The sequence below is a fragment of the Trichoderma citrinoviride genome (assembly GCF_003025115.1).
Source record: "Trichoderma citrinoviride strain TUCIM 6016 unplaced genomic scaffold BBK36scaffold_2, whole genome shotgun sequence".
Taxonomy (NCBI): domain Eukaryota; kingdom Fungi; phylum Ascomycota; class Sordariomycetes; order Hypocreales; family Hypocreaceae; genus Trichoderma; species Trichoderma citrinoviride.
The window spans coordinates 2566831-2581486 of NW_020194710.1; the positions used below are offsets into that span (position 1 = coordinate 2566831).

The 14656-nt window shown below is 53.7% G+C and overlaps 1 protein-coding gene across 1 annotated transcript; it reads left to right on the top strand.

Moving 5' to 3' along the window:
* Nucleotides 1-10712: 10712 nt before the first annotated feature.
* BBK36DRAFT_1189263 (hypothetical protein) lies at nucleotides 10713-11174 on the top strand (the record flags this gene model as incomplete). Its single annotated transcript, XM_024896615.1, has 1 exon — nucleotides 10713-11174. One exon carries the CDS (start codon nucleotides 10713-10715, stop codon nucleotides 11172-11174), a length of 462 nt encoding a protein of 153 aa, XP_024753336.1.
* Nucleotides 11175-14656: the final 3482 nt, after the last annotated feature.

Sequence of the window (14656 nt, forward strand, 5' to 3'; positions counted from 1 at the left end):
CACCAACTCCCACCAAGTGCCGTCCCGTCTTGCCTTTTCTCTCTGCTTACTGTTTCCTCGTAAAACATACTAGTATTGGGATTGGGCATCTTCTTCCCTGTCTTGCCCCTGCTCGTCTTAGGCATCTGCATGGGATCCGTCGCTCCCCGACCCTGCCTTCCGCGCCGCGGCACGAAAGACGCAAGGGGAAAGAAAGGGAAAAAAAAAGGTCCCAAGCTGCAGGAACCAAGTTCTCGGGCCAACTGTGGAGATGCACGCTCTCTCCCCCCTTCAATCATCAAGCTGCCAACCATAGCGTCGACCGGCTCAGGATCCGCGGGTCCTTATTTCGACAAGCGTGGACGTTTGGGAATGAGTTGAGCCAGGGATTGTTGGTCTGGGCTCTCTTGCTACTGGCTCGGTGGGTAAAAAAGAGCGCCGAGAGGGAATGGGCGGATCGCAACTTTGCGGACCCGACAACACGGGACACGGAGAGAGACCGACAGGGCAGGGCGTGTACTGTAGGAACATAGCCTGGGAGGAGGAGACGGGGGGAGAATGAGAGAAGAGTTGGACGGGAACCCCCTGCGATGCTACCGCCTGCGGACCGAACTTGGGAGCTTCTACTACTAGCTGCCGCTGCTACGACTCTGTACCATGTTGACAGTTGACGTTGATTGCCCAACCCCTCTAGCCGGTGTTGAAGGCGTAGCACTACACGTTCTTGAGCTTCATTCTAATTTCCCGGCCCGACGAGTCGGATAGACGATTTCCTTGACTTCTTCTTGGCCTCTTCTGTCCGTTCCCAGGACCACGGTTCAGGCCCGGTTATTGCCCTTGCTTTCAGCGCAAGTAAAAGCAAAGAAACTCAGGCATGTGATAAATCTCTCCTGCACGACATGTCACCTCAGGGGGAGAGGTTAAGCAAGGGAGAAGAGCGAACAAGTGACTGACGACGGTTAGTGAGGAAACAACAAGAAAGGGAAAAAAATGAGTTGTGATGATGGAGATATCCTGGTAGCGGTCCGTCGGCGATACCAAGGACGGGACCCAGAAACCAGACTCCAGGAAACCGGAGCTGTAAAACGGGTATGGGAAAAAGGAACGACTCCAGCGAGACGAGACAGCAACGGACATGGATATAGCTTCAAAGCTCGAGCTACTGTCCCACCGGAAGCAAACCCGGTGACTAGGATTTGGGAGAAGCCGGGCCATAGAGCTTGTCAGTTTGATGAGGGGACAAGGGGAGCGACTCACGCGACGTTCCATGGAGCTGGTAAACGCCCCCCTCCCCTGGCCCTTGGAAGGTCAGGAAAAAAAAAAGGAAAGGAAATCAAGAGGGAACGTGCCCCAAGCGTTCGTCTCGTCTCTTCTCTCTGGCGTATGCCCAAAGGGGAAAAACCCACGATCCATGTCCCGGGAGGGTTGTCTCTTGTTGCAAGGAACAGCAGTTCCCAGGGGTTGGTTAGTTCATTTACATGAGTGGGGGGGGAAGGACGCTTGCCATGCGGACGAGGCGGGCCGGGGAAGCGATCCGACAAATTGAGGCACGGCGGCCAATGCGCCACAAACGTGGCAGCTGGGGATGGAAAAGCCAATGACTCAGCGCTGCCATCCAATCAACAGCATCCTCGTCACGCCCGTTTAATAAGCTGGGGAAGAGCGCCATGAGCGCCAAGCCACACCTGTTCAGAGTTGCTTTTTTTCGCCGGTGCGCTTTCGTCGCTTCATTGTTTCATCCTTTCTCTGTGGCTTGCGGCTGAACGCTCTTCTGTCTTGTCTCTATGAAATTCCGGGGTAATAAAGCTAACAGCTTGAAGCTGAAGAAAGCTAGGGGCGTGCAGCTGTTTAGCAGCCTTTTTCTTTTTTTGCATTGAGGAGAACAAAGCAACAAGGTCAAGGACAGCGTTTATTACTCGGCAATTTCATGCGATGGCCGTTAGGCATGGTACGCACTATCGTACCCCTCCCCCCCTTGGCTTGTCATTCTCCTCCTGCCATCTTGTCAATTCTCCCCCCTTCATCTTTTTTTGCTTGACGCCATCATTGCTGTCTAATCTTAGTCCTCCCGAACGAAATTCGAGCCGTCGCTGAACGTCTACCCCCTCCCCAGCAAGGCGGCCCAATTCCCAAGATGCCGGAAGAGTAGCTCATTTACCAAGGCACGGGGAACCAGAAGGGATCCAAGGCGTCGGTCCGCCACGATCAAATTGCTGCCCGCGCGCGCGATTCGAGCTGGCCATTACCACTACGAGTCGTAGACTGCCCGGTTGACACGGGGGGAGGGCTTCAGGTGTAAATTGCTAGGGCGAGCGGATGTTTAGGGAGGATTGCCGGTGCCTAGCCGTCGGCCGGCTGAATGGCAGCTTTCACTGCTGCTCCCTCCCCTCCCCTTGCGACAACCGAGATCTCAGTGTTCCGTTGCTGGCAGCTGTCATTGCCCTACCAAGCGTTGCATTTTCTCTTCGTTCGCGCGCGCAATCGCCTTTTAGCCTTTCAGGATTCAGCAACGCCTTTTGCTAGATGGCCTCTTCGTGGCGATGACAACAACAAGAAGCGCGCTGTTTCTTGCAAAAGAAGGCTTCTTCGACGCCGTCTCGTACGTCACCGAGCCACAGCTGCAACTTTCTGCGACGCCAAAGCGAAAACACCATCAGCCGCGGCCAACAACCCATCACATTTACACGAGCAAGCACCGACTGCCGGAAGTTCCCTTTCACGCTACTTGACCGAGGAACAGCTTCGGCTTTTCTCAACGCCTTGGTGGTTTTCGGCACAACGGGTCAAGTTGGCGCCCCATGTTCACATGTTTTCCCGTTTTGTCTAAAAACCCCCCGCGGCAGAGAGAGAGAGAGCGTGTGTTGTGCCATTTAGCCGTGGCTGAGAGAAGTAGTAGTAGTTGTAGCTTCACCTTTATCCAAAGCCGACCTTGGATGCCGACGTTACAAGCGGGAAATTGCAGGGCCCCACCCTTTAGAAGGTTCGAAATTCCGTAGAATGTTTCCATTTGATGGGAAGTCCCGCGCGCGTTTGTCCCGGCTTTCGCTGCCTGCTGGCTTGCATGGGGGGAGGGGGGTTCCGCGGTGTTGCCCTGTGGCTACTAGTAGGGGTTGTGTTCTTTGCATGGCTGACAGCTGGCGATAACCTCGCTGGCGGTGGAGGTCCGCGTCAGGGAAGGTTGAAAAAACGGACCGTAGTGCGTTTCTTGTGAGGACCGTAGTGCGTTTCTTGTGCTGTAGGCGTTGTCCGAGCATTGTCATGCTACGACTCATGGCTTGGCAGTAGCGACAAGCTGGCATGTAAGGTGAGGTAAGGTAAGGTAAGCCATCGTGGAAGCCCTCCGTCCTTTGTAATCAATCTTCGGGGAGGCCAGGATGTCAGCAACTTTTTACCTTTCCCGCCTATTTCTTGGGATGTGTCTACGGAGTAATCCACCGTCAAGCAAAGCAGAAAAAAAAAGTCCACTTCACGGGATGGAGTCCCATGTGTCCCTTCGCTGATCGCCGGACCCTCCCCATCTCCGAAGAATTGAAGAAGGAATTTCCACTTCAAAGGCGGATCGGGGCTCGGTGCCCAATTAGAAAACTCTGATTGAGAATCGAGGTCTCGTGGGCTGGATTGGAGCTGGAGCGAGGCGCATTGTTCACCTGATTGTCGTCCAAAACAACGGCAATCTCCATTTCTAACCGGGGCTCGTTGATTTCGGTGATCCCCCAACGTCCATTGTAGAAACGGTTGTGAAAGCTGCAATGTCCGGAGGATGACTGATGACTTATCTTCCATGCTAGACTTGTCGTCAATCTGTTCAACTCCGTACCTTGTTCGTAGGACTCGTGTTATCAGATACTAGATGGCTCATGTGGTTGACGGAGAAACTCATCCCGTCTCAAACCTTCAACGCAGAGACTTCTTTCTCCCGTCTCTAGTGCCCTTGTTAGTCAGACTTGAGGCATTCCCGGCAAACCCTACCCAGCAGTTAGTCAACCACCTTTGGAGAAAGAAACGACAGCTGTCACTGCCGACACCTTGGTTAGGTCTAGACTCAAGGAGAATTACAAGAACTCCATACATTACAAGCCCTCCCTAGTAGAGATCGAAGAAGGACAAAAACAAAAATCTTCAAAGCTCCATAGCTCCAGGGCATCCCCTCCCGCCGGGGCAACGGTCACGACAGTTCCGTTACATGGGAGGAAGGGGGCCACGACTGTCAGCAAACCCTGCCCACAAAATTCCCATGAAATTGCACCTTTGTATCTGAAACGTAAGAAAGCACCGAGAAAAAAAAATTCTCTCGATCGAAAAAACTTGACAAGATCTTTTCTTTGGTTCGGTGGGGAGGGAAAGGGGAGTCCCATGAGGTAAAATTGTTGGGTTCCTCTTCTTCTTGGGGGTGGGTGTTCCGTACAAGTATTTTTCTCCTTCGTCCACTTTAACGCCCAGGCCAAACAGCGGATCTTTTGCTTTCCCGCGGGTACAGGATGGATCACATCAGTCAAGGTGAAGAAAAGAAAAGATCATTGTAAGCCTAGGGAACTCGGGCCGGCCCATGTCAGTGGGGAGGGGAGGTAAGAAGTTTTGACCATTTCTCGGTGCTAAATCAGTGATGCTGTAATTTAAGCTACTGGGTAACAAAAGCCCGACATGTCAAATCAAAGATCTCTGCCCCTTCCCTCATTTCCTCTACGATATGCCTTCTGTTTATTACCTAGATAAGTGAAAAGAGCCAGGAGGGAGAAGAAAGAAAAAAAGTGCCGTTTAAGCGGCAGACGAGGGCTTGCCGGGGAAGAACGGGTGTCAATGCAAAATCCCAGCAACCATTTTCGCTCAAAGCCGGGAGTTTGCTGGACACCGTTTTCAATTCTTCCGTTTTCCGCTGCGGTGTGCCTCCGTTTCCTCTTCTTGGGCCCCCGTTTCCCTCTGCACCCTCCTGCTCTCCCCCCCATCCCGGTGTGTCGCGCGTCTGGTGTCAGAGGTGCGTCTTGCAGGAAGCGGTCAAGACAGCCTGTGCGTTCTAAGAGGACAAGGAATGAAAGAAAAGAAAAAACACAAAGCTGGAGGTGTGGTGCGTGCGTGCGTGCGTGTGCGTGCGTTTAGACCGTTGTTTCGATGCAATGCATGCTGCAAGATGGAGGAGCAAGAGGACTCCATTTTCCTGATAGCATCGTGCTAGATAACGACGGACAACTGGCGGAGAAGACGGTGAAGCATCTGCATGTTGTAGTATCGTATGCACGTAGGCAAGTCAGTATCCATGCCCCCATGCGCGTCTTCCTTTCTGCACACGCCCACTGCTGGGCCGAGGATGCCATTTAGCAAAGACGATGGATACAGTAGTACTGCTTGACTGCTTTGACTGCATGGCTACGTCTGGGCGACAACCGAGATGCTGAGACGCCCCCCATCCCCCCCCATGCGCGGCCAGCATGGCAATGCCGGGGGTGTTGCGTTAGGAGGAGGGGCTAGAACTTTTCTTCTTCTTCTTTTTCTTCTCCTCTTTTGCAAATTGATTCCTGAACTTTTCATGTTGGGCAAGGTTTTATTTTTGTGTATCGAAATTGAAGATTCCTCGCAGCTTTGTGGGTTTTGGTCGTGCCCTATAACCCAGTCCGTCCGTCTCGCCTCTGGGAATAGTCACGATGTTGAAGCCAAAGGACCTCGGCAAGAGATCTACCAAGTACTACACGCCTTGCGGGTAATACATACAAACCTGGTGCTTCGTAATAATAATGCCAATACTACCCAACCTGGAAGTGGTTGAGTCATCAAGCTGAATTACCAAAACATCTGCTGAGTCTTGCCCTATATTACACATCGTGACCGATGACTGATAGACATTTGTCTCGCTATTGTAATCCGGCGGTCGGAAGGGCTGGCGATGCGCGCACACACAACTCCGGGCAGGATCGTATCTTGTGCCCGCGCACTGACGTCAGAGAAAAGCAACCTCTGGAATTCTCGGGCGAGGCGAGAAGACGTGGAATGTGTGTACGTACATGTATCAGCCCGACGGGGCAGGGCTCTAGAACAAGAGTGCATGAGATTCCCTGGGCGGACGTGCATTTCGCTGACCGTGTGGATGGTAGACCATCTGGTAGTACATACATATTACTCCCTCTAGTACTAAGGTAATAACAACAACCTGGCAAGCAGTCAACTACTGCAGCATCGTGGGTATTAATGGGGAACAAAGTATGTAAGTCGGTGGGTTGGAGTGGCTGGCAGCAAAATCCCACATTCGGCATCTCGTCTTCCAGACATCAGGGTAGCACGTGTTGCAAGATACATGAGAAGAGCAGAGAGAAAAATTACTGCAAGTCCACTTTGATAACGGCTGCCTGCGGGTTGATTATGCAGCCATGCTACGTAGCACAGGGTCCCGCCATGCCGGGATGCCAGATTAATGAACCCGAACTGCAGAGGAGCTGCGTGCCGAGTGGAAGGCATTCAAGCCCGATATGTAAGGTAGAGAGGCAGAGGTGGTAGTCTGATAGATAACGTGCTGTGCCGGCGTGGCATCGTCGCACTCGCGGCACTCATGGCAAGTACTAAGGTAGTAGTAGTACTAGTAATACCACCGCCGCCGCCAGCCTTGTCACGAACCTGAAGGAAAAAAGGGAAAGTAGTACGCCGTAAGCGCAAGCCTCTCCCGGGGGATCCTCGAGCGTTGACAAGGGAATGTGTAAGAATAGAATGGATGCCTTGTACGGGGGGCAGCTGCGAGTACCGGCACCGATAACCAGCAACAAGGGCAGACCAGACGGACACGCTCGCATCTCCGACGTCAGGCTGTCTCGCCATACCTTCTCTCCATCTTCGTCGGAGGGGGGGGCGTCTGACCTCCAGCCGGTCGGTGCTGTCATCGCACAGCCAGCCCATGGCATGGAGCAGCTCGAACATGGCGTGCCCTTGCGCGAGATGGCCCTACTCTCCAGGAATAGCAGCCCGCCGTTTTCGCTTCTTCTTTCGTTCGCTTCTTCTCCTCCCCCAGCCCAAGCCATCCCAGACCAACGGGCGAGGTACATACTACTGGATAGTAGTAGTAGCTGCCTGGGGCACAGCAAACCAGCGCATCAGTTGAGGGGAGAAATGGCGGTGCACGAAACATGACGGGGACTGGTTACTGACTCATGAGGGGAAACGGCCAGCTGGCGTTGTCTTCCCCTCGCAGCACGGTGAGCTGTCCAGGCGCCAGCAGCGACAGCGTTCAAGGTTGGGTGGGCAAAAAACGAGCGAGAATCGTCGTGGACACGCATGAGGTACCTTGCCTGTACGAGCACCTTACGTGGACGAGCATGTACTGGTACCCGAGCCAGCCGTGTTTTTGCTGCGGCTGCTGCGGCAGCGTGCAGCCCGTCCCAAAGTAACTGGTACATGCGCTGGCGATGCGGAGGTGTCGCCCAGGTAGCACCGCAGTACCTACGGTATCGAGTCAATGCCTTATCGTGGCATCATGGCATCATGAGGGCCGCCGTCAGGCTGCGACACAGATCTTGACCGCCTGGCCGGCTGGCCCAATCATGGACCGCAGACGCAGCTGGTGGGCGGGCAGCCACAGCGAAGGGGCGGCATGACTGGCGGACAAGAGATGGGAATGCCTCGAGCCGGCGACGTTAGCGACAGGATTCGTCTCCGTATCGCGGTCATGGTACATGGACATGGACGAGCATGGAACGGGATTGCCTGGCTCTGGCTGTGGCTCTGCGTGGCCGCTGGAGAGGCCAGACCAACCGTGTCGTGGCCGTTGGGCTACGGTTTGGGGGTTTGGGGGTTTGGGGGTTCTGCTTTGCCCAGCCAGCCCTTGGGGGAGTGTCGGCCTGGTCCATACGAGTACATACCGTCCACCCCCGGCAGCTTTTGAGATTTCCTCTGCTTCCCCGGGCTCCATCGCCCAGTCACCGGTCTGCCTCAGTCAGCGCCTCTGGTCCAACCACTCACTGCCTGGGGCCGGAGCACGCGCTGCTTGTAGTACTACGATACTGCGTCCGTTTAGCCTGCTGATGCCATCCTGTACGTGTATGTATTACTCCGTAATCGAGCCCACGGTTATTCTCCGTCGCGGCCCGTTTTCGCTCCATCTCATCTTACATGTGCTGGACATGCGAAGACCGCGGGTGAGGCTTCTCATCTCCTTCTGTAACGGGAAGCCGACCTGTTCCGTTTCGGGCATCTGCCTCGATGTTTCTTCTGCTTGGCTTCTGGCCGGTTCTGCTTGTCCGCGGTTTATCATTATCATGGCATCCTTCTGCTGGTCGCTTGGCTCATAAGCGCTATACCCGGATGACCACAAAGCCCTTGGAATCCGGTTTGCTCTGCTCCTTGCTGTTTGCTTTGGTGCTTGTGCCTGTGCTTGCGACCAATGTACTTGTAGGAGGCGCACCAAGATGCTAAACAAGATGCCCGTTTGTCTCGAGTCCGTCCACTCACAGGAGGCGGATGATGGTGATAGTCCAAAGCTGAGCGGGCGGAGAAGCTCTTCCCGCCGACGGTGGCGGCTCTCCCCAGAGTGACACTATTTGCGATCTATCAGATTGCGCGCATCCCTTCCAAAGGGCGCCGACCAGCAGACACGCGAGGAGAGACAAAGCAGCGATTTGCTCGATTCCGATTCCCCCAGACCGAGACAGGCTGTCGCAGCAGGGCGGTCGATCCAGCAAAACGGAATGCCGGGGAAGCCCATCCGTTCGGCCAAGCTGGGCTGCTCGCAAGGGGGGTGGGTGTTTCTGTTGTGTCCGCTGTTCGCTTTGTCGCAGGGCTCCCCCCCCCTCCCTTGCTGGCTGACCGACCGGAAAGCTGGGGCGGTGTGCCCCGATGCCCAACCGGCGGCTTTGCGCTGTTGCGACCAGGGAGGGGGAAAGGATGGAAGTTGATGAGGGCCAGCGAAGCCACTTGTTGGCATGGGGTGGGAGATTTGGAAAGTCGATGCATGGTGATGGGCAGGGAGAATTTTTTTGCGATGCTAGTCGCGATGCAACCTGCCAGCCAGCGCCGCGGGTTTACGAATGGATGAATTGAGGTTTGGGTTAATACCCAGGGTACTTTGATTGATGAAGAGAGCTTTTGACATTGATGAAAGGGCTTGAAGGATGACAAGCCAGCCAAAGCCAGCCGCTAGGGCACGCCCCGTCCGAGTCCCCGACGGCACCGTTGACGGGCTTCTTTCTGCGAGTGGCTTTTTGGCGTTTTTCTTTCCTCTTGTCTCCTTCGCCAGGGCGTCTGACTTGTGTGTCCGGCGCTCGGTCCTCCTAGAATCTACTAGGAGCCGCATGAAAGACGGCTGGCGCTTCTTCCCCGGACCGTGTCTTGGACGGCATGATCGAAGCTTGTTGCCGCCCGCGTTTTGTTGCTTTTTGTTGTCGTCGTTTTCTTTGTTGCCCGTTTGCTGGCGTTTGGCTTGCTGTTGGTGGCTCCTCTGGGGGTTTGGGGTACGCGTTCCGTGACACTCAATGAATGAAGTTGAATGGGTTAAATGGATGTATCAATGAAGAAGGAACACGATACGGTGAGGTGATGGATGGCACAAAGGAACAGCAGCAAAGGGGGAGAGACAGCAAAAGAAGCCTCCGATGCGGGCGCAAACATCACCACACTCGTCCTCTGCACAGCACAGCAATCTATCTATATGTTCCCGTAGCAATTAAACAGCGTATATTGCGACAGATTGAACGCAACGGCAGCACGCCGCCGCTCTCGCTCTGGCTGCTCGGCCGGCGCCCAATCAGACCGCCGGGCGTGGCGGTCAAAAACCGACGAGAGCGAACACCGCCATTTGCGTGTCACTCGAAGCGTGCGCCAGCGTGTGACGGTGACCTCGTACTCCTTCACCCATCATCCAGCCTGCGGGCTCCGTTTCGCTACAGTACTTGTACAGCTGCCTGCCTGTCCGAGTAATCATCCATCACAACAATACGGCGCTCCGTTTATGGTCCAGTAGGGCTGGGCTGGCTGGCGGTCTCTCCCAGCGGCGTGGCGTCTGCTGGGCTGGGCTGGCGTGGGGTGTGCGAAACCAATCTCTCTCGACTCGCTCTATTAACCCCGGCCAAAATGCTGCAGCAGGGGAGGGGGGGCGTGGGCGGAGACTGGGCCCTGCTGCAACCTCTTTGCCCTTCTGATAACCCCCAGCCAAACTCTGGCAGCGCAATGACAATGGCCCCCCCGGCTTTTGACTCCCTTGTGCCACGCCCCCCCCTTCACCCTTCAGACCCGACCCCCCCCTTGGAATCCCCCATCTCCCCCCCCTTCTGCCCCAGCGCCGAGCGGCTCTCCCAAGTGATTCACACATGTGCCGCCCGTGATGCGTCGATATAAGTGCCTCTGCTCCCTCCAGGCTTCCCTCAGCTTTCCGGTCTGCGTTGCCTGTCATCACCAAGCATCTTTGAGTCTCATCTCATCCACCGCCTGCTACTGCATCTTGTCCTCAGCAGTCATCATCACAACAACAACAAGACGACGCTTACCATCCCAAATCCTCCATTCATCCCATCGGACGGATAATCATCGCTGCATCCACACCACCCCACGGATTCTTCCGAAGTGCACACACACACACACACTCGATCAATACCCTCAATAAACTGGAAGCCGAGCAAACTCCACCATTGTTGTCGAAGCGGCTTTCTATCTATAGATAAAGCCCATCGTCGACCCCGGATTTCTGTTTCCAAGAAGCAGATCCTCTTCCACCACATCAACACTCACAACAACTTACACACTCACACAACTCACACACATCCACAATGTACGGCTCGTACAGCTCATACAGCTCCATGAGCGCCATGTCGGCCGCCATCGACATCAGCCCCTCCAACCTGCGCAACACCCGCGATGCCTCGTGCGCGTTCCCCTCGTGGCCCAGGCGAGAGTCGCTCTCCGAGTTCGACCGCGAGGAGCGCGCCACCTCTTTCCTCTCTGACGACGACCTCCTCCTGTCGGACCCCTTCGACGACGACAGCCACAGCATCGCCAGCTCCAGCGCCTCGTCCTCGCCCATCATGATGCAGTCGCCTCCCCGCCTGACCGACGCCGAGGTGCTGGAGATGCAGCGGGAGAAGCTCGCTCTGCAGCGCGAGTGCATGCGCCAGATCATGCTCGAGAAGGAGCGCCGCAAGCAGGCCTCCAAGAAGAAGAGCCGCTCCGCGCCCGGCTCCAAGAAGAGCCCCAAGTCCAAGCTTGCCTCCATGACTCCCATCTCCGAGTAAAGGAACACAACTTGCTCCTTTGGGTCATGCGCTGGACGCAAAAGGCTCTCTCACTTACAACCAACCACACCCGGCTTCCTACGAAAAAGCCTCTAATACTTTGCACAACAACACACCAACTCGGTGTAACGACTTTACGACTTGTTTTCTTCCATTCTTCTTGTTTTCTTCCACTTTACGACCGAGACCCGGCTGTGGTCCAAGCACAGCCACCGCGCTATCAAAAGGATTGATCCGCGGCGCAATCATGGGCAAAATCGGGATGCCGCCGGGAGCGACACGGTCCGGCTGCATCTGACTCATCCCCCATCGCATCGCCGAGGCATTTCCCTCATCTTCTTCTCTTCTTCCACCAACTTCAGCCGACTTCTGCCCACACACACACACACACATCGGCGGCCAGATCGGCTAAAACAAGGCCAGCCTTACCACGGCTTCTTCTCTTTTTCCTTTCGCTTGATACCCGGAGCTTTTGAACGCATCCAGCAACCCCCTCCTTGGCTTAGGGGTTCATCGTCTCTACGACAGCCTTCTTTTTCCTTTATCGTTCTCTTCTTTTTCTTCTTCTTCTACTACCATTTAATTCTTTTCTTTATTTTTTTACGACGGCATATCTATCGGAGTTCATTTGTTTCGGGCTCTTGGGTTTAGCGAATCAATCATAGCGGGCATTGGAACTTTTTAGGATACCCTCTTCCGAAAAATAGGAAGAGCGACATGGGCTTTAGATACAACAACCACTGTTTTGGCGTTGGGACAACAGGCCTCCGCCACGACGGACTGGCGAACAGGCATACCAGGAATTATTAGCATAGTGTTTAGATAGCTTCTTTGCAAGATACCCCCATTTATTACCAATACTATTATTTCTCCTACAATTACTCTCTCTCTCCCAAAACAATTTGTCCACTTTTGTGATCTGCCTTAGGTTGCTACTAGTAGTGAATGCCTCTGCTTTGGCTTTTGTCCTGAATTGTTGCTATTCTTTGCCATGTGTTCTGTGCGCCACGGGCTTGCTTTAGCACCACTTGATTCGCCGACGGCCGGCAATAGGAAGATGGCTTGCTGCCACCGCCCAGCCATGTTCAGCTCCCTCACTTTCTTCCAGCTGCCCTGCTTCTCCCTTTTGTGTGTTAATAACAATCAAAAGAGCGGTATCTCCCGCCACACATGCAGGCACAACGCAACGCCGCCACCTATTCATCAATTTACTCTTAATTTCATACTCAAATCTATTATTCCTCATTTACATTCAAGGGAGACGCCACGGAAAGGGCTTGCCCCCGGGGGCTGGCAAACTGCAAGTGCAAGGGTGCTTTGCTCACCGATTGCATGCGGTGCGACTTGGTGGCGGCCCTTGTGTGTGCTGTGTGCTTGCCGCTGCCGCTGCCGCTGCGTGTTGTGTGTGTGATGCTGCTGCTGGTGCTGGCACTTGCTGGTGCTGCTTTGCTTTTGCTTGCGATGCGAGGGACAAGATACACAGACACAGCTGGGCGGCAGCCGCTTTGCATCCCCCCGGGGATCGCGGGTGGACGATTCCTATTCGCCGTGCAGTGGTTATTGTCACATGAAGGGGGGGGCGTGTTTTGGAAGGGAGAGGTGATTGTGATTGTAATCGTCCGCTGTGCTGGTAAAGTATCGGAGCCACAGAGTGGTAAAAGTACCCGTGTAAAAGTCTATTACAGTCATACATGTTCAGATTGCGAAAACAAATGACGGCTTGGATATTTGGGTGCCTTGAGGGGCGTGTGTGTGCGTGTGTGCGTGACTGCTTTTTGTTGTCTCGCTTTTGCTTTTTGCTGTGTTTTTTCCTTTTTTTGTTTTACTTGGGGAAATAAAACCTGCTTTTTGGTGACGGGAAGTTTCTATCAGAGGAGGAAATGTAACGGGCGGTGTTGGTTGGATCGCTTGCAGAGCATGCTTTCTGGGAGCGGGCTGAGAAATGCGAAACTAGTAGTTGGTATACATACTTTATGGTTCACGCTGGGTGCTGTTCAGATGCAGGGCGTTTGCTTTTTCTTTTTTTATTATCTTTTGTTTATTGGCCTTTTTGTTTTCTTACTGTTCACATTTCATGTTGTATTTGCTTATTCTAAGCGGGAGCTTGTGATGGGATGGCCCGCAGATGAGAGGGCGGAACGAAAAAAAGGAAAATAGATTAATTCACAGCCACAACAAACTCTTTTCGCATGTCGGGCGACGACGACGACGACGACAACAACAACAACACCAACGCGCGCGCTGCATAACCATCAGATAAGGTACGATAGAGCGCCTTACATATTATAGCAGAATTAAAGAAAAAAAAAAAAGGCGGCCTGATGTGTGTGATAGCAGCTTCGAGCTTGCAGAAAGGGCTTGCATGTTCCTAATGTACGACGTATATGTACGTTTGCAAAGTAGGGCAAACGATTTCGGGGCCACGATCGATCGGGGGAGAAGGGGAGGGAAGCCGTGAATGTGACAAGACAAGGTCGCATCTCTTCTGACTTGTTTTCTGTCAACTTCATATACGAGCTACATGCCGTGTCATGTATTCATTTCTTCTTTTCAGCAGCTTTCGCTTTTTTTTTTTCTCCCTTGCAGCGATGGATATCCCTGTCGACAGCTTCACCGAGTGCATGAAGCCCTTGCTGGCGAACACGTCGTACAGCGTCTATCTTATCTTTTTACTCCGTTACAGCTCTTGCAGCTGATAATGTCGGTGTAAAAAGAGCAAAAAAGGCGCCAAACAACAAGGGAGCGCGGGAGGGGACGGAGCTTACGACAATGAGGTGCTTGCGTGCATGGATTAGTATTATCGTTTCCCGCCTGTTTTCCCCGAGTTTTTCTTTTGATCATCTTTTCTTGCCCTTGCTTTGACAAGAGGGAAGGTGAAGTGATAAGCTTGGGAGGGGGGTCATAAGAAGCTCCACGGAGTAATACACGGACGGGCAGCACCCAAGAAAGTCTGACTTGGAACGCTTACTCATTCTGCGTGCAACCACTTGGGGTCCCTCTGAAGACGAGATCTTACTACGAAGGAATTTTGGGACTAATCAGGAGAAGCATCTTAACGCAACAGCAGGACACGAGTAATCGGGATGGTGCACATCCGTGCTTGAAGGAATTGGCGTGAGAGAGCGTGTGTGAGAGCGTGTGTTTGAGTGTGTGCTTGCATGTATGTACATACTAATCCTCCGTTCCGGAGGGCTGCATATGCAGGGTTGATGATAGTCTTCGATTCCCGTCTTGCCCGTCCCCTCTCCGTTTTCGCTTTCTAACAAATCGTATCCTCGGTCCTTGTCGGTTTCCTACTTCAATACTGTCTTCCTATTCGGAGAGAAGAAAAAAGACGCGGTAAAAAAGAGAGATGGAGAGGGGTGTGCGTGTAATCGTCGAGTGTCGGCCAGCCCCCCTGGTCAATGATTTTCCTCTTTATCCCCCGAGTGTGTGAATTTTGCCTCAGTCGCTCTTGGCGGCTCTCGGTTCCCATTTACGCC